Consider the following 25,043-nt stretch of genomic DNA (forward strand, 5'->3'; position numbering starts at 1 on the left):
TTTTGGCCTGAATACATGCGTTAATGGCTACTTGCCGTGGTAGTGTTTGACCGTTGTCTTGGTCCAAGATGGTTTCTTGTGAGAGGCACATTTCAGCTGAGATGGGATTTTTGGAAATCCATGGTATTCCTTTCTATGCACTCTTAATGGATCTCCAAGTATCTTGTTTATTGAAACTCTGCCAAACTCTTGTATTATATTCTCCTGTAAAATCGTGTTTTGCATCATTTTCTTGCAAGAATTCAGTTCTTATGTTTTTCTTTCTTTTTTATTTTCGATCTTTAGCCTGTTCTTTATCTCTTTACTATTTCAGCAAAAAAGCTACTCTTTGATGGATTGGACCCCACTGTGGAAGTTCAAGAAGTTAGCTCTAACAATTTTCCTTTTTCTAAATTCAGAGAATTCTGAGTGTTTTTAAGCTTCCCTATAGCGGTTTTTACCTTTCTTTTTTTTTTTCCCCGTTTGTTTTATGTCATTCTTTCTGCCTTTAAGATGCATAAAGAAATTGTTATAGCCAGCAAAAAATAAACCAAATTATGACAACCTTTAGCATGCTTTTTTCCATCTTGCTCTCTAGGCATTTTCTTCCAAAATCACCAACAATGTGAAAAATCAGTCCCTAAAAGTATAGTAACTGAAAGAGAGATGACATATGTTGACAGATTACTTGATTTGTCTCTGTAAACAGATCAGTTGCAGATATAGACATTGAATATACACTACAAAAGCTGTACATGACACCTGCAGAATATTAGAGCCATGGAGACCAGAAAATCTGTTCACAAACTTGCTGAAACAATCCATTCTCTACTAGGGTGGAAATCACATCTCACTTCCAACTGGGCCAAATCTGTTTGTAACATAATGAAAAGCGTACCATCTGAAGAATCGTCTATCGACTTTAGACCGACTAATGTTGCGACCAAAAAATCCACAGAGAAGGAAGATGATGAACTGCGTAATGCCATCTCGAAGATTGAAGGTAAATCCTTGCCTTTCATATCAGCAGTTTCTCCATTATTCTGTGCACATTTGCATCCGCGTGAATTCAAAGTCTTGCCAAAGCTTCTCAAAGCAATCTTCAATCAATTGACCTTCTTTATTCTCTATAAACAGATGAACTTGTCACTTTAACTGCTTACATAAATCAACTAAACACACAGAGAAAGCAGGTCCTGAACGAGTTTATGGACTTGAGAGGTTAGTCATCTTCGACTTGAATTTATTGAATATTGTGCTAAATTGAAATTATGGCACGGAAATAGTACGTGATGTTAAAGGAATACAAAAGCCTGATTAAAATTCAATCATTCATGTCCAAAAAAGAAAAGGAAAAATTTCAGGAAGCTATTGTAGAATAGAATTGCAATCAGAACAAACAATGACATTCAGTCATATACTCACCAAAATTTTCAATTGCAGGGAACATTCGTGTCTTTTGTCGTATTAGATCAATTGCGACAGGGGAGAACTTCGGCCGTTTAAGACCCATTGCAGCTCAGGATTCAAGTAACGTTCTTCTGAAACTAGCTGAGAACAAGAGTAAAACTTACAGTTTTGACAAGATTTTCCACCCAGGTTCATCACAAGGTGCTTTTACAGACTTTCTATTTCCAATGCATTCGGTCTCTTCATGATGCACAAACGATCAACTAATTTATCACACGCCGATAACACATCACGAGGTATCATCCATGTTTTGACTAAGAATTTGACGCCTGAATATCAGATGAAGTCTTTGCTGAAATCGAGCCAGTCATCAAGTCGGCCTTGGATGGTTACAATGCATGCATATTTGCATATGGACAGACTGGCACAGGGAAAAGCTTCACCATGGTGAGAATTATCTCATGCAAAAAGGGATTAGTCACATGCATGCCAAGAAATCATTATAAGATAATCATCCCCATGGTGAGTTGCCGGCTCACACGGATCCTTCATACCCCCAAATAAGAAATTGGGCTGCTGAAACTACTCGTGCCAAGTGTTAAAGTATAGAAACTTGTAAAGGGTTTGTCGGACACAGCCAATTGAAGGGGCTAAGAAGAAGAGATAGATTGTTCTGATCATTCTCACCTCAAAAATGTGTCTCAAGCGACTGAATATACAAAATATTGCAGAAATAAGCAACAATTATAATTCTATTTACACTTATTTTTTGTCCTAATATTGTAGGAAGGTACTCCACATTACCCCGGAGTGGTGCCTCGTGCAATGGAGGCAATCTTTAAGCAAGCAGTGGATAGCAACCATGTATTTATCTTCAGTTTCAGTATGCTTGAGATTTATCTTGGAAAACTAAAAGACTTGCTTGTTCCTCAGCCAACAAAAGCAATGGATCCCATGCCACCATGGTGAGTATACAGTTATATACATATTCAGATGCACATTCATGCTCACATACGTTACATAGAAGATTCTTGAAATACTCAGTTTCAATAATCCAAGCCAACAACAAAATAACTGGTCAAATAAAAATAACAATTAAGGTAACTTCCCTTTTTTTTTTGTTTTTTGGCTAAAAGAGCAATTAAGGTAATTGATTGTTAAACTTTGTAACCACCTCATATTTGATCATCATTATCCCAGATAGGCTCTAATTTAATTGACTAGTTTCACATTTGACATTAAGAAGGTATGAAGATGGGTTTACCACTGTCAAAGCTGTTAGGGCTACACCAGATAAAGAGGACTCTGGATTATCCCAATGCAAATACACGCTTTTTTATGCGTGTATATTTACAGAATAAACACAAAAACAGATTTGAAAGCGTGCTTATATACGCCAGTAATCACTATTTGTTCTGTCATTTAACGTATTATGCATTGCTAAATACGCAGCTGTAGGGGGCGTGGATGTGTGTGCATCCATGCACGAGCATAATGCATGTGAAATTGCATCTAAGAAACCAAGAATAACCCCATTCCTCAATTAAGAAATTCTCTCTCTCTCTCTCTATCTATCTCTCTCTCTCTCTCTCTCTCTCTCTCTTGGGATAAGACCTTTTGAAAGGGGAAAATTACTACTTTCTAGTTCAAATAATGAAAAGGAAAAAGAAAAGAAGATGTTGAAAATCTTTAGAAGATAACCAGAACCAATTTCTTCGTTTGGATTTTGCATATGTAATACATCCCTCTAGTGGGATGCCATTTATCTCGACAAAAGCCAAAATTGCGAAAGAATGTGCTGGAAACACAGAGTAGGCATCGATCAAAAATTTATGAGTATAAAAAAATAGAAAAAAAAAAAGATGACCGAAATAAAAATTTATAAGTGAGCTATATATATCTTTTAGCTTGTACATGACTTGCACGACAAGAATATAATAGGAACAAATTTTCACTATGTTTAATGACAATTCTTAACCACTAGAGTTCAGTCAAGTTGTGTTATGTGATCTAACATTCGCATTTATTAGCGCATTTGCCTTCTAAACTTCTATTTGTTAAATGCATTTCCTGCTCTCTAATGTATTATTTTATTCTTATGAACAGTCTCTCAATCCAAACAGATCCAAAGGGAGGGGTTGAGATAGACAACCTCTTGGCTATTCGAGTAACTGACTTCAACCAAGCTTTGAGACTGTATAGATTAGGATGCCGTTTTAGATCAACTGCTTCTACAAATTCTAACCTAACATCAAGCAGATCACATTGGTAATTTGTTCTCCTAAAAAAAGCCTTGTAAGCTCAATTTTGGCATTATACAAGACCAAAAATAGAAAAACCTCTATCTGGCCTCTTTATTCTGACTTTGACTTTTGATTCTCTTTTCCAGTATGATCCGCCTATCAATCACATGTTTTGATGCCCCTGAAAGGCGCCGAGAAACAAATAAAATATGGTTCATTGACCTCGGAGGAAGTGAGCGTGTTCTTAAGACAAAAGCCTCGGGGAGGAGACTTGATGAAGGGAAGGCCATCAACTTGTCACTCTCTGCTCTTGGAGATGTCATCCATGCCCTTCAAAAGAAAAACTTTCATGTACCTTATAGGTAACTGCGCAGCTCACTGAATCATTAATCCATAAAATTTAAATAAAGTGAATCCTTCTCCAGAAGTAAGTCATTACAGCATAATCCTTCATCAAATAAAGAAGATATATGCAGAATTCCAGTAGACTATTGTGATGTTGTAACAACAAAGATGAGTTTCCAGAGCCCAACAAAGGGATTTTGTGAACTTCCTTTTGTTCCTAACCTACTTTCTTTATCATTGACAAAGTTAGACCAACAAGTTTTCAACTATTTTTAAGATTCCAATATATGCAGAAAAGTACAAATTTGATTTCGTTTGTAGTTTTTTACATTTTTATGTAGCTGTGGACTAATTGTTTGGCTTCTTTATTACCACCAAAATGAACCCTAATGAGAATCTTATTTTACTTTTGACAGGAACAGCAAGCTAACTCAAGTTCTTAGAGATTCCCTTGGTAACAAGTTTTCCTCCCTAAAACATATAATCGGTCATCTTATCTTAAATGACTAACAAGAGAAATGCACCATATCTACACTATGCATTAGAATGTTCTGGAATTACTTTTATGGTGTGTCATTTAGGGCATGTCGTTTAGGGCTCCTCCTTGACAGCAAATTAAGCATGTATGGCTTTTCTCCATAGTTGAACACAACCATGGAAAATATTACAGGAAAACACTATTATTACAGAGAGATGGGAAGATACATTTCATGAAAAGAAATATACCTCGTGGTTCCCATTTAAAAAATATATTTAGAAACTGCCAAGCTTGAATTCTTTGCTTGACCACACATATTTTTCAACTTCAGGAGAGGATTCAAAAACTCTTATGTTAGTGCATGTAAGTCCAAAAGAAGAAGATCTATGTGAGACAGTGTGCACTTTGAATTTCGCAACAAGGGTCAGAAGCATTCATTTGGGAAATACAGACACAACTGTAAGTAGATTGAATAGACCTCTCAAATAACTATCTGTTCTTTTTACCAGTCTCATAAGTTTTCTTCTCTTTTCATTTCTTTGTTTCTTTTCACTTCCCCCTTAACTTTTGGAAAGCATCCACCTTTTTTGTTTTTTTGTGTTTTTTTTTTCCCGGTGAAAAAAAAAAAAAAACAATCCTATAAGTACTATAAACAATTTAAAGTGTCAGGAGGTGCAACTCGTGCAATGGTAGCATAAAAGAATTTTGGCCTATTAATAAGACTTTTCTTTTGGCCAAACAATTTATGAGATCAGTATTCTATTGACATGGATGAAGGCTTGTGCCAAAAAGACATGATTTTAAGCACCTGCATCCCTAAATTTCTCATTATTTGGCACTTTCATCCATAGAAGTTTTCTTGGCAATGTAGTCCTTGAATTTACAAAGCAGTAGCAATTAACTCCAATCGTTAACTGGGGACATTTTAGATGGAATGATTATAAACTTTTAGCACCAGTGCCCTCTGACCTTTTTTCATAGTTTGTCCATTTTTTTTTTGGGGCAATTTATTCCTTGAATTAGTCATGGACATTCCTAAAATTTAACTCCCATTAATGGTTGGAGTTAATTGTTACTCTCTTGGAAATTCAGGGACTAAATTGTTAAGGGGGGAAAAGAAGTTTAGGAGAAAGTGCCAAGCCCTGAAAAGTTCAAGTCTAAAAGTCTAGAAACACCAACCGATAAGTATTCAAACATTTAACGTATATGAAACTCGTATAAGATCTTCTAATCACTCTCAGGTCTCAACGGAACATAAGAATTTTAGATTACATGGAATAAAGAGACAAATACAAAAATTAAAAATAGAGAAACAAAAACAAATATGAAACAGAGGCTCCATTCCAGAACAATTGGTAGTAGCCCCTCGATATGCTATATCCCAACCTTCCTGTTGGAGTAAATTGTCTTTAACTCCAAATCAACTAATTTGATCTTTCTCTCACTAAAACTCTTTTTTTTTTTCCTCTCTATCTATAAACTGATAGAGTTTCAGTAAGATCAAATTGCGAAAAAAGATCCCTTTGCCTTTGTGCTTCCCCTATTTGCAGATTCCTCCCAAGATCCAGTTATGTGCTTCATTTATTGCCTACGTCATCTCTACTCCTCTAACCCTTGATTCCGAAGATTCATTTTTCCACGTCAGCTTCATTCTATTCTGAAGATTGATCGGTCCGTGCAAGCCTTTCCTCCATTCTGAAGAATCACCGCTCTCCTTTATAACAACCCTTAAACGTCTTCGTTTCTTCTTCTATCAAACGAGCTAACTAATATTTTTACCTACAGGACCCCTTCCCTAACCGATGTGAGGGTTCTATTTTGGGGCTGGGAGAGTTGGTACTGCTTCGTTAGAACGATCTGTTTGCAATTTGTTAGGATCCTAGCCCCTACTGATACGGTTAGCTAGCAATTAGTAGACGACAATTGGCTAGAAGTCCTTTTTATTGAATTCAAACTATTTCTCCAGCAACAAGGAGCTTCAATCGTAGCTCTTGAACTTCAGAAATGGAAGAAATTACAGGAAGAATTACAAAAAGGAAATGCATGAAAGAAGTAAGATAGAGAGGGATTTTCAAGGAATCCCACAACCTCCCAGTATCAATCCAGCACCCAATTCTTCATCCCCTCACCCTCCCCGATGCTCCCCTTAAAACACTCATCCCTAACCAATTCGCACGCCTCCCCGTAACGGCCTCCTAGCTGGCTACGTCCCCACCCCTGGGCTGATCCATCTCCACTGGGCCTGGCCCATCCTGAAGCATCTCATTTGTGCCTGGGCCCATCCCTTTACCACTCTTGGCCCTTCTAACGTAGACTTTCCGAACCAGAGGTCTAAGCAATTTTTGGAAACCATTGCTCCAAATGTTTTTAGAAACGTAAGGAAATTGATTAGATGGGGTAGAAAGAGGCAGAAAAGGCGTTTTCTCAAAGCCATTTTCTTTGCTATAATGTTTGTAATTCTTACTATTATATTGAATCTCTCATTACTAAGTACAGGAATTCATAATAAAGCAGGAAAGAGATCGAAATAACTATTTTGAACAAATTAACGAATGGTGCAACAATAATAGCGAGGAAGGTGCCTAAGAAGGCGCCTAATTGCCAAATTGACACAATCAAGTGAAATATGTACCTTTTCCTATTGCAAAATTTTATTGTCGCGTTTTTCCAATAATTGAAGGTGAGTGTGGCGACTGGGCTCCAACTCCGGAGGTGTTGGGCGGCGGCACTGCTAATCCATCGGCTCTTGGTGGCAAATGGCAGCCGAAGCTGGTCCTGCGAAGAAGGGCAGTGACAGGGGAGAAAAGAGAAGAGTGAAAAGCGCCGAATTGAAGAATCCGTTCCCACAAAACCCCCAGTCGCAAGTCTGAAGGCGAAGTTCACTATTCAAGATTATGAAGACATACTGAAGAAAGTGAAGGATTGTCTAAAGGCCAAATTAGAGAAATAAAAAGACTGACACCGGCAAAACTGGCAATTCGAGAAGCTAAAAGAATGGCAAAGTCACCTTTCACTGATAAAATCTTAAATGAGCCAAAGCTTGAGAAGTTTTTGGTGCCAAAGATGAAAGCATATTAAGGAAAAACAGATCTAGTTGGATCTCTTGTCTCAATTCAACAAGTGATGATTTTGGAAACCATAAACGAGAATCTGCTTTGCAAAGTATTCCTACGAATGTTGGCGGGAACATATGCAACCTGGTTTAACCAACTGGAACTGGCATCCATCAGTAATTTCAGTAAGCTAGCAGACAAGTTTGTGATGCAATTTCACTATAACAGTAAAGAGAAGAAAACTATGGCGGACTTGATGAACGTTAAGATGAAAATTGGAGAAAGTTTAAAGGCATATTTGGACAAATTCACACATGAGTTGAATCAATGCGAGCATTAGATGATAAACTCGTTCCGATGATGTTCAGATATGGATTATTGCGAGAACATGAGCTCCATGAGATTTTAACAAGAGAAAAGCAAAGGAGCATGGCGGATGTCGTTTATGAAGCCGAAATGAGTATACAAGCAGAGGAGGCCGGTTATGAACAAAACTAAAAGTAGAATCATTGACTCTAACACTGGTGAGGTTAGACAATGAGAAAGGTTCGTGCCAGTAAGAAGACCATAGGACAACAGGTTGCATGGAAAGGCAGACTGAAAACTCCACCTTTGAAGATAGAAGAAGAGTTAGCCAGATTGAAGGGGATAGGTGGAACAAAAGATTTAAGCCTTATCCCATAAGAGATGAAGTTCCGTTAAACGCTACTCCGAAGCAGATATTCTAGCAAAACCAACACTTGGAAATCTTCAGACCTCTGAGGCCTATATAGTCTGACCCAGAGGAAAGAAACAGGATGAAAATATGTGAACTGTATAATGACCACAGCCAACAACAGCAAAATGTGGGAGTTTGAGGGGACAAATTCAGGCGATGATGAGGCAAGGGCAGTCATAGAAGTACGTCCAGAATTCAGCTAACTTGGAGTTAGAAAAAAAATCCAATTCCAGAACAAGCCAAAGCAGATGTTCGAGTAATTTCTGCAATTCATGGCAGAGAAGAAAGTGAAGAAAAACACAGATTTGGCCTCTATGATAAGAAAAGGCATGGGGAGTGCTTGAGGGAGGTATGCAAAATTGACCTGGCAGATTTAAGAAGAAAGAAGATAGTGTTCGGAAGATTTGGCTCAAGTTAGAATACCATATGACAAACCCTTGGTGGTGACGCTCTGGATTCATGATTGTGATGTTGAGCGGGTATTGATAGATGGTGGAAGCAACGCCGATGTGTTGTTTTACTTAGCATTTAAAAGAATGTGGCTAAGTGATTGAATGATAAAACCTAGTGGAGTGCCATTGGTGGGCTTCGAAGGTAGTAGAATAAAGCCAAAGGGGTTAGTCACGTTGGAAGTCCATGCTGTAGATAAAGTGCTAAATGTAAAATTTTTAGTGGTAGATTCAAAGTCTGGATACAACGCAATAATGGGCACAGGACGGATCCACATAATGTAAGGAGTGGCTTCCACTATGCATCAAGTAATGCGTTGCTTATCGGCTGATGGAACCAGAACGGTGGACATCCGAGAAGACCAGTCTATGGCTCAAACTTGTTACAATATCGTGATGGATGATGGGGAAAAAGGAAAATATGTTAAAGAAGAGGGGAAAGCAAAATAGCAATCAAAGGAGGGCCCACTGGTAGAAATTCGAAAAGAGAAGGAAAAAGAACGTGTGATGACAATAGAAGAATTGGACTAAGTGATAATCAATTCTGAAGAACTAGAAAAAACGGTGCTAGTGAGTAACCTCCCGACGGGAGTAGGAAGAGAAGACTTGATTTAATTCTTGAGAACTAATAAAGATTGCTTTGCATGGAGTCATGAAGATATGGTGGAAATTGATCTGGAAGAGTCTGTGCACTATTTGAACGTCAAGGTCGACAATAAAGCCCATGAAACAGAAACAGCAAAGGTTTGCTCCAGAGCATAACGAGATCATCGCAACAGAGGTTGGAAATCTGTTGAGAATTGGAATGATAAGGGAAGTTCAGTATCCAGATTGGATTTCGAACATTGTCCTAGTGCAGAAGAAGAATGACAAGTGACGTGTATTATAGATTCACAAACTTAAATCAGGCATGTCCGAAAGACGGTTACGCATTGCCATAGATTGATCAAATGGTTGATGCAACCATTGGTTATAAGAGGCCAACTTTTCTGGATGCCTATTCCGGTTATAATCAGATCAAGATGAGCAAGGATGATCAAGAGAAGACTGCGTTTGTGATTGAGCAAGAGTTGTTCTGTTATATTGTTATGCCTTTGGGATTGAAGAATGCTGGATCAACATATCAGCGATTGGTGGACAAAATGTTTAAATAAAAAATCGGAAAAACCATGGAAGTTTACATTGTTGACGTGGTAATTAAAAGTAACAAGAAAGAAGAACATATGAAGGACCTGGGAGAAGCTTTTGATATGCTATGGAAGTTCAGAATGAAACTAAATCCAACAAAATGGGCATTTGGAGTTTTACCTAAGCAATTTCTAGGCCATGTGGTGAGCAGAAGAGGGATAGAAGTAAATCCAACACATATCAAGAAAATAATGGGAGTCAAAAGGCCAGAGACAATGAAGGACATGCAATCATAAGTTGGAAAATTGATGGCTTTGAGTAGGTTTGTCTCAAAAATGTTGAACCAAATGCAAGCCATTCTTACAAAGCATGAAGAAAACCAACGAAGTGGAGTGGGGACAAGAGCAAGATGAATCTGTAGAGAAAATAAAGGAGTATTTGACAACCCCACCAATACTCTCAGCTCCAAAAGAGGGGGAGGAATTATTCCTATATTTGGCTAATTCTGAAGTAGTGATCAGCAGAGTTTTGCTCTGAGAAGATAACGGTTAACAAATGCCAATTTTCCACATCAATAGAATGATAACAGAGGCAAAGTGAAAATATGGGACAATGAAGAAAGTTGTCGTGGCCTTAGTCAATGCGAAAAGAAAACTGATGCATTATTTTGAAACCCACGCGGTAACACTGTTGACAAATTAGTTGTTGAAGGCGGTATCATCAAAGCCGGATTTCTCTGGAAGACTTACAAAGTGGGCAAAAGAGTTGGGGGTATATGATATAAAAATTAAGCCCAGATCAGGAAAAAAAAAAAAGGGGGCAGTGTTCGTAGGTTTTGTGTTTGAGTGCATGTCAATGGGAACAAAAAGGAAATGTTACAGCCCACACTATCTTCTAGATGTCTCTCTCTCTCTCTTATATCTCTTCTCACGCCCAAATTCTCCCTTGTCGCTGCCCTTATTCGTCGGACCACGTCTGGCCAACGTTCGCCACCATGAGCCAATGGATCAGCAGCGCCGCCGTCTGACACCTCCAGAGATGGAGCCTAGTCGCCCAACTCGCCTTCAACCACCGGAAAAACACGAAAGTAAATTTAAAAAAGGAAAGGGTACATATTTCACTTGATTGCCTCTATTTGGCAATCAGGCACCTTCCTTGCTATTATTGTTGCACCATTCGTCATTTTATTCAAAGTAGTTATTTCCATCTCTTTCCCACTTTATTATAAAATTCATGTGCTTAGTAATGAGAGATTCAATATGAACAGTAACAATTACAAACATCACAGCACAGAAAATAGCTTTGAGAAAACGCATTTTCTACTTCTTTCTAGTCTATCTAATTTGTTTCCTTACGTTTCTAAAAACATATGGAAGCAATAGTTTCCATAAATCGCAAACAGATGGTTCTAATGAAGGAATACGACTTCCCCCAGCCCCCCAAAAAAAAACCCTCACATCAGTCAGGGAAAGAGTCCTGTGGGGAAAAATATTAGTTAGCCCAAAACGAAATCGTTTAACAAAAGAAGAAATGATGGCGTTTAAGGGTTGTTTATAAAGGAGAACGGTGAATCTTCAGAATAGAATGAAGCTGGCGTGGAAAATGAATCTTTAGAATCAAAGATTAGAAGTGTAGAGATGATGTAGGCAATAAATGAAGCAGAAAACTAGATCTTGGGAGGAATCTATAAATAGGGAAAGCACAAAGGCAAAGGGACCTATTTCGCAATTCGAAATTACTGAAATTCTATCAGTTTAGAGAGAGAAAAAGAAGAGGTTTAGTGAGAGAAAGATCAAATTAGTTAATTTGGGGTTAAAAAGAATTTGACTCCAACACTTCCCTAACTGCCAATCTTGCCCTATTGTAAACCCTTCGCTCCTTTGAGTCCACTATTGATCAATACTATTGATTACATTATCCTTCTCTACTTCCTTTATCTCCACAAAAAATTACTATAAATTTTACATCTAAAATGAATAAGATAGTCAATATTTCGGTATAACTTTTACTGCGTCCATTTTCTTTACATAGTTATGCACACCAAAATCAATTCTTGTATGTTTCCATAATATTTCATAATATTTTAAATACAGAGCAACTAATCCACCAAAATCTGTTTAGCAGTGACATCATACATTACATTTTAGATACTCATTGCATATAAAACTCATAGCATGTTTGAATTTCAAATAAATCTACAATAAATCAACTTTTAAAGATCCATAGTATTGAAAAGGGAGTGACTAGTGTAAGTTGGTCGCCGTGTCATTGATGAGGATGCTCAAAGATTCAAAACTGATGCACTTGGGAAATGTTTCAGCCAAATTGCCATTTAAAAAGTAGATTTAAATCTCATAAGTTTGAACAAGAAATGCAACAAATATCTGAAACAAAAGAAGTAGCTACAAAAACCTGGCAAACATACACCACTAATTCATGAACCAAAGATGTTAGACACTAGTCGACCATCGTCTCGTTGTTACTGATTTAGTCTAAACATTATCTCTAATATAGACCTCATACAGTTTCAAGATATTACATTGACATTAGTTGTTCTTTAAGATATTACATTGACATTAGATATTTCTTTATGCACATAGTAAGAAAGCGTTGAGATAGCCTGCAATATACTAAGCAAATTATTGCAACAATAAACTAAAATAAATAAAGAGCATTAGTTAGTGAACTATTCCAGGAAACACAATTTATTACCTAGTTAGGCTTCTAGAAGTGTGATCTCCGTCTGAAATAATAATTTTCTGAACTTCACAAATTCCAGTCTCTGACCAGTAGATTGAAATATCGAATATCAGGAAGAAAGAAAGCAGAGGGAAATGGCAATAACAAACCTGCAACAAGAAATGAAAACAATTGAAGATAAGCGTCAAGATGTTAAAAGAAACATCACGAAGTTAAATGAAGAATTAGAAAGACTAACAGGGACAGCTCTATCTTCAAATGAGCAACTGGATCCTTCCCATTTATTGACTAAATTTAACCAACGCATTCTTGAAAGAACGAGCAAGACTGCAGAGGTCACAGCAGCTTCCTTGTCACGGATACCAAGATTTATGAAACCTACTGTTTGCAGCAGAGGAAAATCTGGAGCAGATTATCAGACCTACCAAGTGAAAGTCAAATTCCCCACAAGGAGAAGGGCATCGTCTCATCGTGCTGAGTCCGTGAATTTCCCTGTAAAGCGTACATCAGAAAAAAATTCTGAATGCAGTATCTCCAGAAATAGTTGTTTAGTGGATTTGAATGTGGAAAGTAATGCAGACGATGAAACAGAGTACAGTCAAGATGCAACTGAATGTGAGATAAAAAATGTAATATTCTCAGAACAGGAAACGACATCAAAGAGTCCAGTTCAGAAAAGAGATAATCCTGCCAACAGTGACAGACATGGAAAAGGAAAGAAAACTAGTTCTAGTTCCACAAACTTACTGAAGGTGGACAATTGGCTACGTCTACACAAGAGTGAACCTACTACTACTCTCAGTAATTTTTCCCATAAGAGTAAACGGGTTCTAGCAATTCCTATCCCAGAAAAGAAACAAACAAATAAGAACGAAAAAGAGGACGATTTACCAAATGGAAATGATAATAAGTACACAGTTACAAAGAAGAAGATTGTTGATAATGAAAAACTTGAAAATTGTGCTGTCATTGCGGGATTTGGGAGGTCCAAACATGACATAGAGAGTCACATAGATGGTTTTATCAATAGGGACTCAAGTTGCGGCTTGATATGTTCATTGGATAAATTTGATGAAGAGACAATACTGTGCAAAGGGAGTTTGATTGATAACGGGTTACCGGAGGAAAATAATTGTGGCTCTTCTTCTCCACCTGAGATTTGGTGCACTAGTTTAAATCTGGACCAAGATGGTAACCAGGTGAATAAAATATTTGTAATGCAGGAAGAAAAAGCAAGAAAGCAATGTACAGATAGTATCTCTCAAGACAACAATGCATTTTCTGAATTTTCGCTCTCAGATGGTATGCCCCCAGACAACGAGCAGTGTGAATTATCTCCCTTCAAAGTAGCCCATAGTATGTTTGACACAAAAGAAGATTCAGGCTCAGAGATAGGTATGGACGACAGTGAAAATGAAGATGCGGACACAGTGGATCAGTGCTCTGGAATTGGGTTCAGACCTGGTATACATAATATTAGTACTCAGAGAGCCTTATTTCTGGGCCACGAAAATCCAACGGAACCACTCATGACATTGGTGAAGTCACAAGAAAATACGGAGAACTCAGGTAAGAAAAAAAAGTTATATAACTAAAACTAAATCTTGTTTGCTGATCTTTTTCTCCCCACTATGAATAGCTTCAAGGTTTTTTTAAAAAATAAATAAATAAGAAGCTTCAACAAACAACTAATCTGTTTGGATATCTCATTAATTCGTGATCTGACATTGTTCTCTTGTTCCATTCTTAACAGGAATATGTCAACTTCTTATGGGGAAAGTTCATATTTTTGGGGCTAGTGCTCTTCTAGCACTAGGGTTTCAAAATCTGGGACTTGAGGATGAATTTTTTCAAGGTCTGATCCTTTGAAGCAGTTCCAGAGAGAAACCTATGGAAACTTCCTTGAGAAAAGCCATGGTATCAAGAGACTGGACTTGAGCCAGTCATATATAGAAAATATAGGAGTACATATTGAACCAATATTCCATGTGGCAACCTTAAATACAAAGCATAGCAATTCTTTTATAGCAATTCTCTATTCATGTACGCATGAGCGATGACACGGAATTATGAAGATGTCTTCATTTGACATATCCAAATGTCTTCATAAAGCTCCATACCAACTACTATGGCTGGGACGGTCTGTGAAGCAACAAGTGAATGTTCAGACCGTTGGATGTTCCACGAGAACAACTAAGTTGACCGTGTTGTTGTTTATACACTAATCTATTTTCAGATCCATAAGCAGTAAGCTAATTAAAATTTTGATTATTTAATAGAATTTTCAATTTTGTACATATCAAATACGCAAAGGAATCCCATCTTTTTCTGGTCCAGACTGAGAATGTTGGAAACGCTTTTGAATGTTGGAAACGCTTTTGAATCTAGGTTAGATGTAAACAAAACTTTGTTTCCTGTAAAGTTAAAAATGACTCACTAAACACTTTAGAACGACTAAGCAAATCAACCACTCTTTTCATTATCTTATTCTCTTTTTTTTGTTTTTTGTTTTTTATAAGAACACTCTTTATATAGAAACATTTCCTAATAACATGAACAGTACACAAATGGAACATTAGCTAATCTTATCAAAAGCATTGTAAGAAGGGTTTTTTTTTTTTTTATATAAGGTTCATAACTAATTCATTGGATAATAACCATAATGCATCTTCAAGATCTTAAAAGTTAATCAAATTTGATGTCAATTTTTCTACTAAAACATGAATGGATTCTGGTTTCTATAGCAGCATGAGCTAAATGAAGTTATTTATGAATTAGTGGTAGTGAAAAAGAAAATTAAGCATGCTGCCACTGATAAAACCTATATAAGGTTCATAACTAATTCATTGGATAATAACCATAATGCATCTTCAAGATCTTAAAAGTTAATCAAATTTGATGTCAATTTTTCTACTAAAACATGAATGGATTCTGGTTTCTATAGCAGCATGAGCTAAATGAAGTTATTTATGAATTAGTGGTAGTGAAAAAGAAAATTAAGCATGCTGCCACTGATAAAACCTGTATCTTTACAGGACATTAATGTCATTGAAAGAGGAAGTATGGTATTGGTGTCAGAATTGGTTTTGCCAAATTAGGGAGATTGGTACATGGTGCAGGATTATAAAAGTCTTCTTCTTCTTTCTTTTTTTTTTTTTTTTCCTTTGATAAGAAACTGAAGTTCTATAAAAAGAACAAAGAAAGAAATAAAAAAAGAGGAGGAATAAATAGAAGGACACCATGAAGGTTTGAAGCCAATGTTCTATGTTTTCGTGATTTAGTTTTTTTGAATTTAGGGGTGGGGGATTTAGAACTCTTTTACCTTATGGTGGAGTCAGGTGTGGAATTACAGCTAATCTATGTTAGCAGCCACTTCTTGATTTAGTTATTACAGAAGAAATTAATAGCATTGAAAGATAAAGGTAGTACTACGGAAGTTGGTTAACTGGATTGGCAGGGTTTAATGTTTTTGTTATCCATATATGAGATGTCAGATTCTTGGCATGGGAAAATTAAGGTAGGTACTGGGTAGTTTTCCTCATTCTTTTCATTCTCTTTTTTTTGAGGGAAAGAGCCCTACTATGGATTTAGTATTATGTTTTGGGCATGGCTTTTCTTTGGATACATGTTAACTCCCAATTTCTTTTTGTTTCTCTATTAGTAATGTTCATGTACAGATGACACTAGCTTTGTGCTGCACGACTTGCATTTCCTAGGTGGCAAAGGCTTCCAGAAAATAAATAACTTATCATACGAGAGCTAAACAGATGTGCCCTTGTTGTAGAATCAATCATTTTAAGTTTTGCGTAACTAGGGTCATATAGTACATTAAACAAAAATACAATATGACGTTCTCCAGATATTTCATTTGCAACTGGTTCTACTTGCAAAATAAACAATGTACAAAGTAAAAGATTTGTGCAAGTCAATATGTGAGGCATTCATGGTAGCAAAGGGATGAAGTGAGCATGTGTGGTTTAAACGAATTGGCAGTTAAAAAATGAAGCTTTGGAAGAAGATACCTACTTGCTACTAAATGCTTGAACCACTATATTGATCTAGCGAAGCTCCTGTCACAACTGAGATGTAATAATAAATTCAGTAGCACATGTAATAATGTGACACGACCTCAAACCACGCAGCATGATATGATCTTCATTTTGCTTGCTTTGTCATCTTCGTAAACATATAGAAATACTAATCATCTCAATGCAGGTTAGAATTGGGTATTCAGCTCGGTAAGCAAAGGCTGCACATCCACTGTTCTATCCTAAATGTACCCTGCGGTACTAAAATGCAGTTGGCTTAGAGGCACAGTAAAATAAACCTCTGCGAACTGAATTATTGTAAAATCCCATCTAGCCATCAAACCCAAGAAGCTCAATTCTTTCTTCCTGAAGATTCCCAATCATCTTCAACTGATAAAAAATCTCACATGCAACTTCAAATATCCTATTAAACTCCGAATGCGATGTATCTCCAGCAATGAATTTATGAACTCTGTTATTCACTTCAATAAAACTCCCTCCAGGCATCTTCTTAATGCCAATGTCCTTCATGACCTTCCTTACCACCCCGGATTCATCCCAGCCATCAAGGGCAGCATAAGTATTCGATAAAAGCATATAATTCCCACTATTATATGGCTCCAACACCATTAGATGCTGCAAAGCACGCTCTCCAAGCTCAGCATTACCATGCATGTTAGAAGCACCAAGAAGAGATCCCCATATGGCTGCATTTGCTTTGAATGGCATTGCTTTTACAAGTTCCCATGCCTCTTGCAAATAACCACCCCGCCCTAGTAAATCAATCATGCACCCATAGTGCTCAATTTTCGGTTGAATCCCATATCTAGAATCCATGTTGTTGAAATACCAGCGTCCCATTTCAACCAACCCCGCATGTCTACAAGCAGAAAGGACGGCAATGAAAGTGATATCATTTGGCTTAACTACAGCACTTTCCATTCGAGAAAACATTACACTGGCTTCTCTTCCAAGACCATGAAGTGCTAGCCCAGCAAGCATGGTTGTCCAAGTTACAACGCTTCTTTCTTTCATACTTTCGAAAACATTTAGGGCCTTTCTTATGCTTCCCGATTTCACATACATGTCAATTAATGCATTGTTAAGACGAAGCTTTCTCGAAAATCCACGTTTTTGGATATAGTTATGGATCCTTTCCCCTAACCGCAATGAACCCAAATGTGCACAAGCAGAGAGCAGCGCCAAGATAGCGACTTCATCGGGCTCCACATTCTCAAGCAGCATTCTTTTAAAAAGTAAAATAGCCTCTTCTGGCCGTTTCATCTGAGCATACCCAGCAATAACCGAAGTCCAAGAAATCAAATTCCGCTCAGGCATTTGTTCAAACACCTTCCGAGCATTATCGACATCGCCCGCTTTGGCATAACCCGCCACCATGGCATTCCAAAGCGCAACATCCCAGAAGCTCATTTCATCAAACATCCTCCGGGAATCCAAAATGGACCCACAACACGAGTACATCCGGACGAGGGCAGTGACCGCATTAACATCCGAGTCCAACCCAGTTCGTAAAGCTTGACAATGAATCTGTCGACCAACTTCAACTGCGGAGAGCTTAATCACGGCCTTCAAAACGAAAGGGAACGTGTATGTGTCCGGTCGTAAACCGGTGAGAAGAAGCTTGTTGTAAAGAGAGACGGCCTCTGAAGGTGAAACGACGTTGATCATGGTGTTGAAAAGGTAAATGTTGTGTCGTTTGTTGTGGTGGGTGAAGACCAGGTAGGCGTAGCTGGAGTAGCCGAGAGAGGAGCAAGACTGGATGAAGTGGGCAAGGATTAGGTTGTCGTTTCGAAGACCTCTGGGAATCAAAACGCCGTGAGTTTGACGAATGTGTTTGAAGGAAGAGCATTGCTTTAGCAAGGAGACGACGTCCGAAACTCTCATTTGGTCATGCCTGTTTTCATCGCTTTGACAGTTTGAGGTGAGGAAGGAAATGATTCTTTGTCGCTTTTACTGAGATTTAGTGGACCTTGGTTCACATATTTATAATAATAATTCATAATTATTTCTTATTTACGAGTGTTTTTAGAATTATGATTTAAATTATTATACGAATTTTTATATTAAATACTTTTTTAATGTGTATTTAATTTACAAATTTATGAGATAGTTTAAATCATAATTCGTTATTTGTTATAGTATTTTTTCTCGTAAAAAACACACATAAATCCAGAATTATTCTAAATTCATCAATCAAACGTATCTTTACCATGTTAATACATATACCAAAGGAGAGGAGATGTTCCCGTTCATTTCGCTTATTCGAGTTTGTAATTCGAGTTGAGATGTGATTTTGTGTGAGAGCTTTTTACTGTAACAAAAAAGTTAGATGTGACTATTTTTAAAAACTTTTTACTGTAGCAAAACTCGAATTCTAAACTCAAATCGGCGAAATGAACGGTTGTTCATCACACTCAGTTCACTGTTTTTTGTACAGTGTAGTGACGGTTTTGCCCTATTTTTTATGTTCCTTCCGTTTCTAAGCGGGGTTTTTTGGTCTTCTTACGCGGTGGGCTGTTGATGTACTGTTTTGCCACTGGTCTTTTGCCGTTTGGTTTGTTTCTGGCCTGGAGTTTTTGGCCATTTCACGCCTGAAGCCCTATGTCTCGGTGTTCTCTCGATCTGTTCTTCTTCTCTGCCTCTCACTTTTTTTATTTTCTTCCCCACTCTGATTCGTTTCTTTCGCTTGGTTTTAGGTGAAATTTTCAATCTATTCCCTTATAGTTTCAATCTCTTCGTGAAACTTACAAAAAAAAACTTAAAAATTTCACAAAAAAACTTACAAACTTAGGAGATAAATTACCTTTTTTTTTATGTGAATGAAAGTATATGTTGATGAAAAAAACAATAATTACCAAAATTAAAAGTATAAGACGAACTTATTGTATTACAAAAAATATAAGCGTGTTGATGGAAAAAAAAAGAAAAAAAAAAAAAAACCATAATCACAGAAAAAGACGTACAATATTTTAGGAGGGTTAGTAACCATAACAATACAATTCTTACTAGTTCTAATTTTTCTCAACTCATCACTCTACTTTTCCTAAGAGTAAATTGTATTGTTCCACCTCAATTATTTATATTTTACATAAAAGACCTCAAACTTTTAATTTTGACAAAATGCACTACAAACTTAAAATCAATAATAATTGAAGATGATCGATGATTACATTATCAAATTCACAATTTAGAACATGAGATTTGCACGTGATATAATTTAAAAAATGATGATTTTTTTATTTTTCATGTGCAAATCTCACGCTTTAAACTGTCAATTTGATAACATCTTTGACCTCAAGTCTGCTCATTTTAAACTTCATGGTATACTTTTCCAAAACTGAAAGTTAAATGTAAAAAAAAAAAAAAAAAAAAAAAAAAAAAAAAAAAATTTTAAAAATAAACAAACAGTTTAGAATATAATGGTGCAATTTACTCATTTGCAAACTACAAAAATATGTTTTAGATTTGAAAATTTTGTTTCAATTTCATTCACTTTTTGGATAAAAAAGAGTGATACAAAAATACCTTTAAGTACTTTTTGCAAAACATTTTGAAAACATAACAAACCCTAATTGGTTGTAGGTATGGCGTATTGCTATCAAATCTAATTGGAACGGGCTCACATGTTTCCTTTTTCTGTCATCTTTTGTATTCCTTAATAAGATCATGATTTCTCAAAAAAAAAAATCATGCCGCACCAATTTAAATATTTTAAGTATGATGACTTTTTAATTGACGTGACATTAAATTTTAATTAAGATCATGTTTTAATTGACGTGAAATAACATTATTCAAAGACATGAAAGATGAACATAAGTCGCATCTAACCCAATTCTATCTTAAGAAGTGGTTTTAAATTTCCAATCCTAAAATTCACAACAACAAAAAAAGAAGAAAAAGAAAACATAACTAACTTAATAAATAAAGATCTCGTTCATTTCACCGATTTGAGTTTTTAATTTCAATTTTATTACAGTTAAACGCTCTCACAAAAAATAACATCTAAACTTTTTTGTTACAGTAAAAAGTTCTCATATAAAATTATAACTTAATTTAAATTAAAAACTCAAATCAACGAACTACTTAGTTCGCTGATTCAAATTTTTAACTCAAATTGATATGCGACTTTATGTGAGAGCTTTTTACTATAGCAAAAAAGTTAGATGTAACTGTTTCTGAGAGCATTTTACTGTAACAAAACTTGAATCGATAAAATGAACGGGGCCTAAAAGCTCGAGTTCCGACTGCTGCTACAGTATTTTGAAAGAACGTTATTGATATTGTGGATTTACGAATTGACGGAATGGTGCTTTGTTCACACCCATGTTGATCAACCGCTGCTTTCAAATGCAATGATTAGACCTAAGGTCTTCACTTCAATTGCTCAGTCCTAGTATGTTCAAAAGAAGATATGGAAATTCAAGTTTTTTTTTTGAAATGTTTAAAATTATATTTTAAAGAAACAACATTATCAAGAATATATTCATCCTAACTTTTCTCCTTTTTCTATATAAAAGATAGGGAAAATTGCTTGGATGACGATTTTAGCCATGGCATTTTTTTCAAGGGAAATGACCGCTATGGTCAATCATTGATACTAATAATTTATATGGTTGATAAATCCGACTGAAATCAGTTTATCCACGTTCTTGAAAAAAAAAAATTATCCATTTACTCATTGTTGTGATTTGATTTGATTTTTTGTTCGGATTTGATTGGTGTTTTAATTGTTGGCGTTATTTTAGGCATGTGTTTGGTGATTGATCTGATTGAAGATGGAATGATAGCTGTTAATATCCTTTTGAGAAAGCTCAATTTATTTAAAAACTATTTAGAATTAATCAAATTGATTTGATTTTATTAAAATCAACTTTTGAGTATCTTATAAGTTAAAAATAGATGGAATGGTTGATTTGCAAAGGAGATCATGCTGACTTGTTCTAACCATCTATGTTTTTGAGAAATGCGTCCAGATTCACTTTATCTTATGTGAAAAGATTTCAAGAATCAAAGAAGTTGACATTCGGATTAGGTCTTACAGCTCTGTTGCAGTGTTTGTTGCAACAAAATCTACAATGAACTGTACTCAGCGGATTACTTTGAAAAATTTGTCAATTGTATTATTTCACCAATTTAATTAAAGTTTCACATTAATCTCAACACGTCCTTTGAGCCCGAGTTTTACAGAGTGAGAGATTTTTGTGAGCATTTGTAATTTTTCTTATTTCTTCAAGAGAAGGGATTTTGTTTTTCGGGGGAAAAACTTTGTCGATGGGATTTCAAGTTTATAAGTCGAGTGGTGCTCGCTGAACAAATTCTTTAAAAAATTATAATTCACAAACGTCTTACCTCGAGATGGAGTCTTAGATAGTATAAGTCAAATTGAGTTGTAATCTTGAGTTATTAGTGGATTGTTTATACTGCGATACCAATCTTCTGTGTCTTTTTACTATTTCACGTATATCTCATATTTATTGCAACATATTAAACAACGAACTCAGTAAAAAGACTTAAATCGGTACCAACACTCATATTTGTCTAGCAAGTCAATCAATAATATACAATCAAATCTACTTCGAAAAATATATATCAATGATAAACTAATTTACCGTTAATTTAGTATAATTTATCACCTGTAAATGGTAATTTCCCTAATTTTATAAAATTTCGCACATTTATTAAAAATCAGCTATTTTTTTGATATTATATTAAAAATCAGCCCGAAAACTATTATTTTTACACGCCGTGGAATTATTGTAGAGATGAAAAATTGAATAAAGTACTTCAAATTAAAAAATAACTTCAGAGCAAATAATAATAATTATAATAATAATAATAAATAACTTATATTGCATGAACGTAATCCCCTCTGTGGTCGTTAAGACGGTTATCTTTTCTTAGAAGATAACTCTAACGGTCTCCCTCAGGTCCCTCCTTATTGCTGTAATTTCTGCTTGTTTGGCAGTTAAGAAAAGAAAAGAAAGGAAAAGAAATGCAAAGAAGTGTGTGGGAAGTCGCATTTCTGCTTTCGTTACTGTCACTCATAATAATGAATGAAGGAAGAAGAAAAAGGTGTCCCTATCAAAAAAGAAAAACAAAAAAAAAAACCCCACAAATCTCATTTTCTCAGTGACGATTGGGATTTCTTAGCAGCAGAAAAAAGATGGAGAGAGGGGGGAAAAAAAAAAAATCGAGTGGCTAATTTAACTCCACACACACCCCTAATTGAACGGGCCAACGAGGTGATATGTATTTCGTTTTCTGGTTCATAAATCCTTTTAATCTTCACCATTTTCCTCTTAAATGCAATGCCGTGCCAGACCCATCAGATAATTCTATTTGTGGGCTCTATAACTTGGCTAATTCCTAGTTATTATTATTCCATTGTCTCTTTCTGCTCCCACAAATTTTCTTTTTTATTCTATTGGTTATACTGTTTTTCTTTTTTTTTTTTGGAGGTGATAATATCGCTTGTGGTCTTTATTTGTCAGATTTCTTTGAGCAGATTGTACTTCAGTGATAAATATTGGCCCTTTTGTCAATTCATGTTGGGGATTACTTGTAAAGATTCCTGGGAAATTGTCAGTTGTGTTTTAATAAAGCCAAAGCCATGTCAGTGTCCTTTTGGTTGGACAAGGCTAATTACTGTTGGTAGTTTTATTTTTGTGGAAGAGATTTTTCTTTGTAAGTTGAAAAGTTGTTTTGTGACAGTGAAATTCTAGAAAATATATGACTAAAATGCAAATGGGCTCCACAAATATGGGGGTTTTTTACATGAATGTTTCGTCATATAATTGGCATTTCTGTAGTTGGGTTCAGTGAGGAGGGGACAGAGGTTAAGCTAATACTTTGAACCAAAAAGGGAAAAAAGCGTTTTGAATTGTTTGATCTTTTTTTTGGCCATGGATGAAAATACTGTTCATAAGCCTCTTCTGTTGAGTCCAAGTGTGGAACCTGAATCTGTTAAGCAGGCGTCTTTTGCCGCATCACTGGCAAAACTGATACTCAGAGTTGTAATCTGGGTGATTTTCATCTTTTGGGTTGCTCTTACTTTTCTGTTTCCAGCAGAATTCACCAGTAAATTTGTCAGAAGATTGTTAGAAGCAACTGGTGGAACTGTTTTCGGAATTACAGGTTTGCGTTTGAGCTATACTCCTTTTTTTATTATGATCATTTTTTTTTATAAAATCTCAAGTTAACTGTTATCTGCTTACTGATATAATCTGAAAAGTTTATGCTGCGAAACTGCAGGAAGCTTGTTCCTGGTGTTCTCTGCTCCGATTCTCGCCATTTCGTTTCTTTCAGCTGCGTATCTCGTCATCTCTGGGGAAGAGGAGTTCTCCAAGTATGTAATGTATATGTTTGATGTTGGAACTTTGTTTTGTTGTCTTTGTAATGCATCGCGTGATCAGTAGTATCCTTTCTCTTTAGCTTCTTATTCTAAGGATTTTATCTGTTATTACTGAAATTTCCATCGAAATTTCCGTAAATCTAAGTTCTCGAATTATTTTTAAGTGCAAAAGAATTTCTTCGATATTTACCTAAATTTACCAAAAATTTTGAGAGAAATTTTTTTTTACATCCAAAAGACATTTTGTGACCTTAAAAGCTCTGAAATTTCGGAAATATCGAAGAACTTCACAAACTTTCGGGAAATTTTATATTTTAAATATCAACAGTGTAGAGGTCCTGGTATATTGTTTTTGTACCAACATTATTATTTATGTATCTTTTTTTATATTTATCACATTCTAAGATAGCAAAAAGAAATATTAATGCTATGTTTAGAATTATTCTTATTTTTATTTTTCACGTTTTTTAAGAAAGAAAAGATGAAAACAATTTTAAAACGGTGTTTGGCACAATTAAAGATAAGAAATAGAAATGGAAACGATTTTTTAGTTTAGTGTAAAATGAGATAGCAATAAAAAATGACTTTTTTTATTTTTTATTTTTATTTTCTCCTCTCTCAAGCAGAGAGAGGGACATTAATGTGTTTTTTATATTAAAAATAATGTCTTAATAAAATTACCAAACGCATTTTCAAAAATAATTTCTGTCTGAGATTAAAATACGTTTTTCAAGAAAAAAAAAGATGAAAATAATTTTAAAACGGTGTTTGGCACAATTAAAGATAAGAAATAGAAATGAAAATAATTTTTTAGTTTAGTGTAAAATGAGATAGCAATAAAAAATGACTTTTTTCATTTTTTATTTTTGTTTTCTCCTCTCTCAAGTAGAGAGAGGGACATTAATGTGTTTTTTATATTAAAAATAATGTCTTAATAAAATTACCAAACGCATTTTCAAAAATGATTTCTGTCTGAGATTAAAAACGTTTTTATTTTCATTTTCATACAAAACACAATAAATTATTTTAGAACGAGTTTTAAACGCACCTTAAGTGTTAAAATATACATTCCCAGTTTCCATAATATTTTTGCAATGTTTCTACCGATATTGATACTTTCTCCGAAATTTCTTTAAATTT

The 25,043-nt window shown here is 35.5% G+C and overlaps 3 protein-coding genes across 3 annotated transcripts in view; 2 read left to right on the top strand and 1 right to left on the bottom strand.

The window, feature by feature from the left end:
- Window positions 1-746: 746 nt before the first annotated feature.
- LOC21387136 (kinesin-like protein KIN-14T) lies at window positions 747-14,649 on the top strand. The gene is made up of 11 exons (XM_024169044.1): window positions 747-982; window positions 1,117-1,200; window positions 1,423-1,590; window positions 1,730-1,836; window positions 2,176-2,354; window positions 3,496-3,657; window positions 3,779-3,994; window positions 4,394-4,431; window positions 4,787-4,914; window positions 12,617-14,072; window positions 14,257-14,649. Exons 1-11 carry the CDS (start codon window positions 760-762, stop codon window positions 14,370-14,372), a joined length of 2,877 nt encoding a protein of 958 aa, XP_024024812.1. The 5' UTR covers window positions 747-759; the 3' UTR covers window positions 14,373-14,649.
- On the bottom strand, window positions 12,954-18,436 carry LOC21387138 (pentatricopeptide repeat-containing protein At5g56310). The gene is made up of 2 exons (XM_010103310.2): window positions 16,530-18,436; window positions 12,954-12,995 (listed from the first exon to the last, which is right to left on the bottom strand). The coding sequence occupies exon 1, from the start codon at window positions 18,434-18,436 to the stop codon at window positions 16,862-16,864; it is 1,575 nt and encodes a 524-aa protein (XP_010101612.1). The 3' UTR covers window positions 12,954-12,995; window positions 16,530-16,861.
- Window positions 18,437-23,426: 4,990 nt separating this feature from the next.
- Window positions 23,427-25,043, top strand: part of LOC21387139 (ferric reduction oxidase 7, chloroplastic) — a 6,520-nt gene continuing 4,903 nt past the window's right edge. Inside the window, exons 1-2 of the mRNA XM_010103311.2 lie at window positions 23,427-23,686; window positions 23,804-23,897. Of these exons, the coding sequence (XP_010101613.1) occupies window positions 23,455-23,686; window positions 23,804-23,897 (326 nt within the window). The 5' untranslated portion in view covers window positions 23,427-23,454. The remainder of the gene's footprint in view (window positions 23,687-23,803; window positions 23,898-25,043) is intronic.

This window comes from Morus notabilis, unplaced genomic scaffold (genome assembly GCF_000414095.1).
Source record: "Morus notabilis unplaced genomic scaffold, ASM41409v2 Scaffold53, whole genome shotgun sequence".
Lineage (NCBI taxonomy): Eukaryota > Viridiplantae > Streptophyta > Magnoliopsida > Rosales > Moraceae > Morus > Morus notabilis.

Excerpts from the sequence above, each read along its gene's own strand:
- LOC21387136 (XM_024169044.1), top strand. The coding sequence starts at position 760 with ATGGAGACCAGAAAATCTGTTCACAAACTTGCTGAAACAATCCATTCT. Across the intron at positions 2,355-3,495 it reads ATGGATCCCATGCCACCATG|TCTCTCAATCCAAACAGATC; the intron begins GTGAGTATACAG and ends TCTTATGAACAG. Across the intron at positions 3,658-3,778 it reads ACATCAAGCAGATCACATTG|TATGATCCGCCTATCAATCA; the intron begins GTAATTTGTTCT and ends TCTCTTTTCCAG.
- LOC21387138 (XM_010103310.2), bottom strand. The coding sequence starts at position 18,436 with ATGAGAGTTTCGGACGTCGTCTCCTTGCTAAAGCAATGCTCTTCCTTC.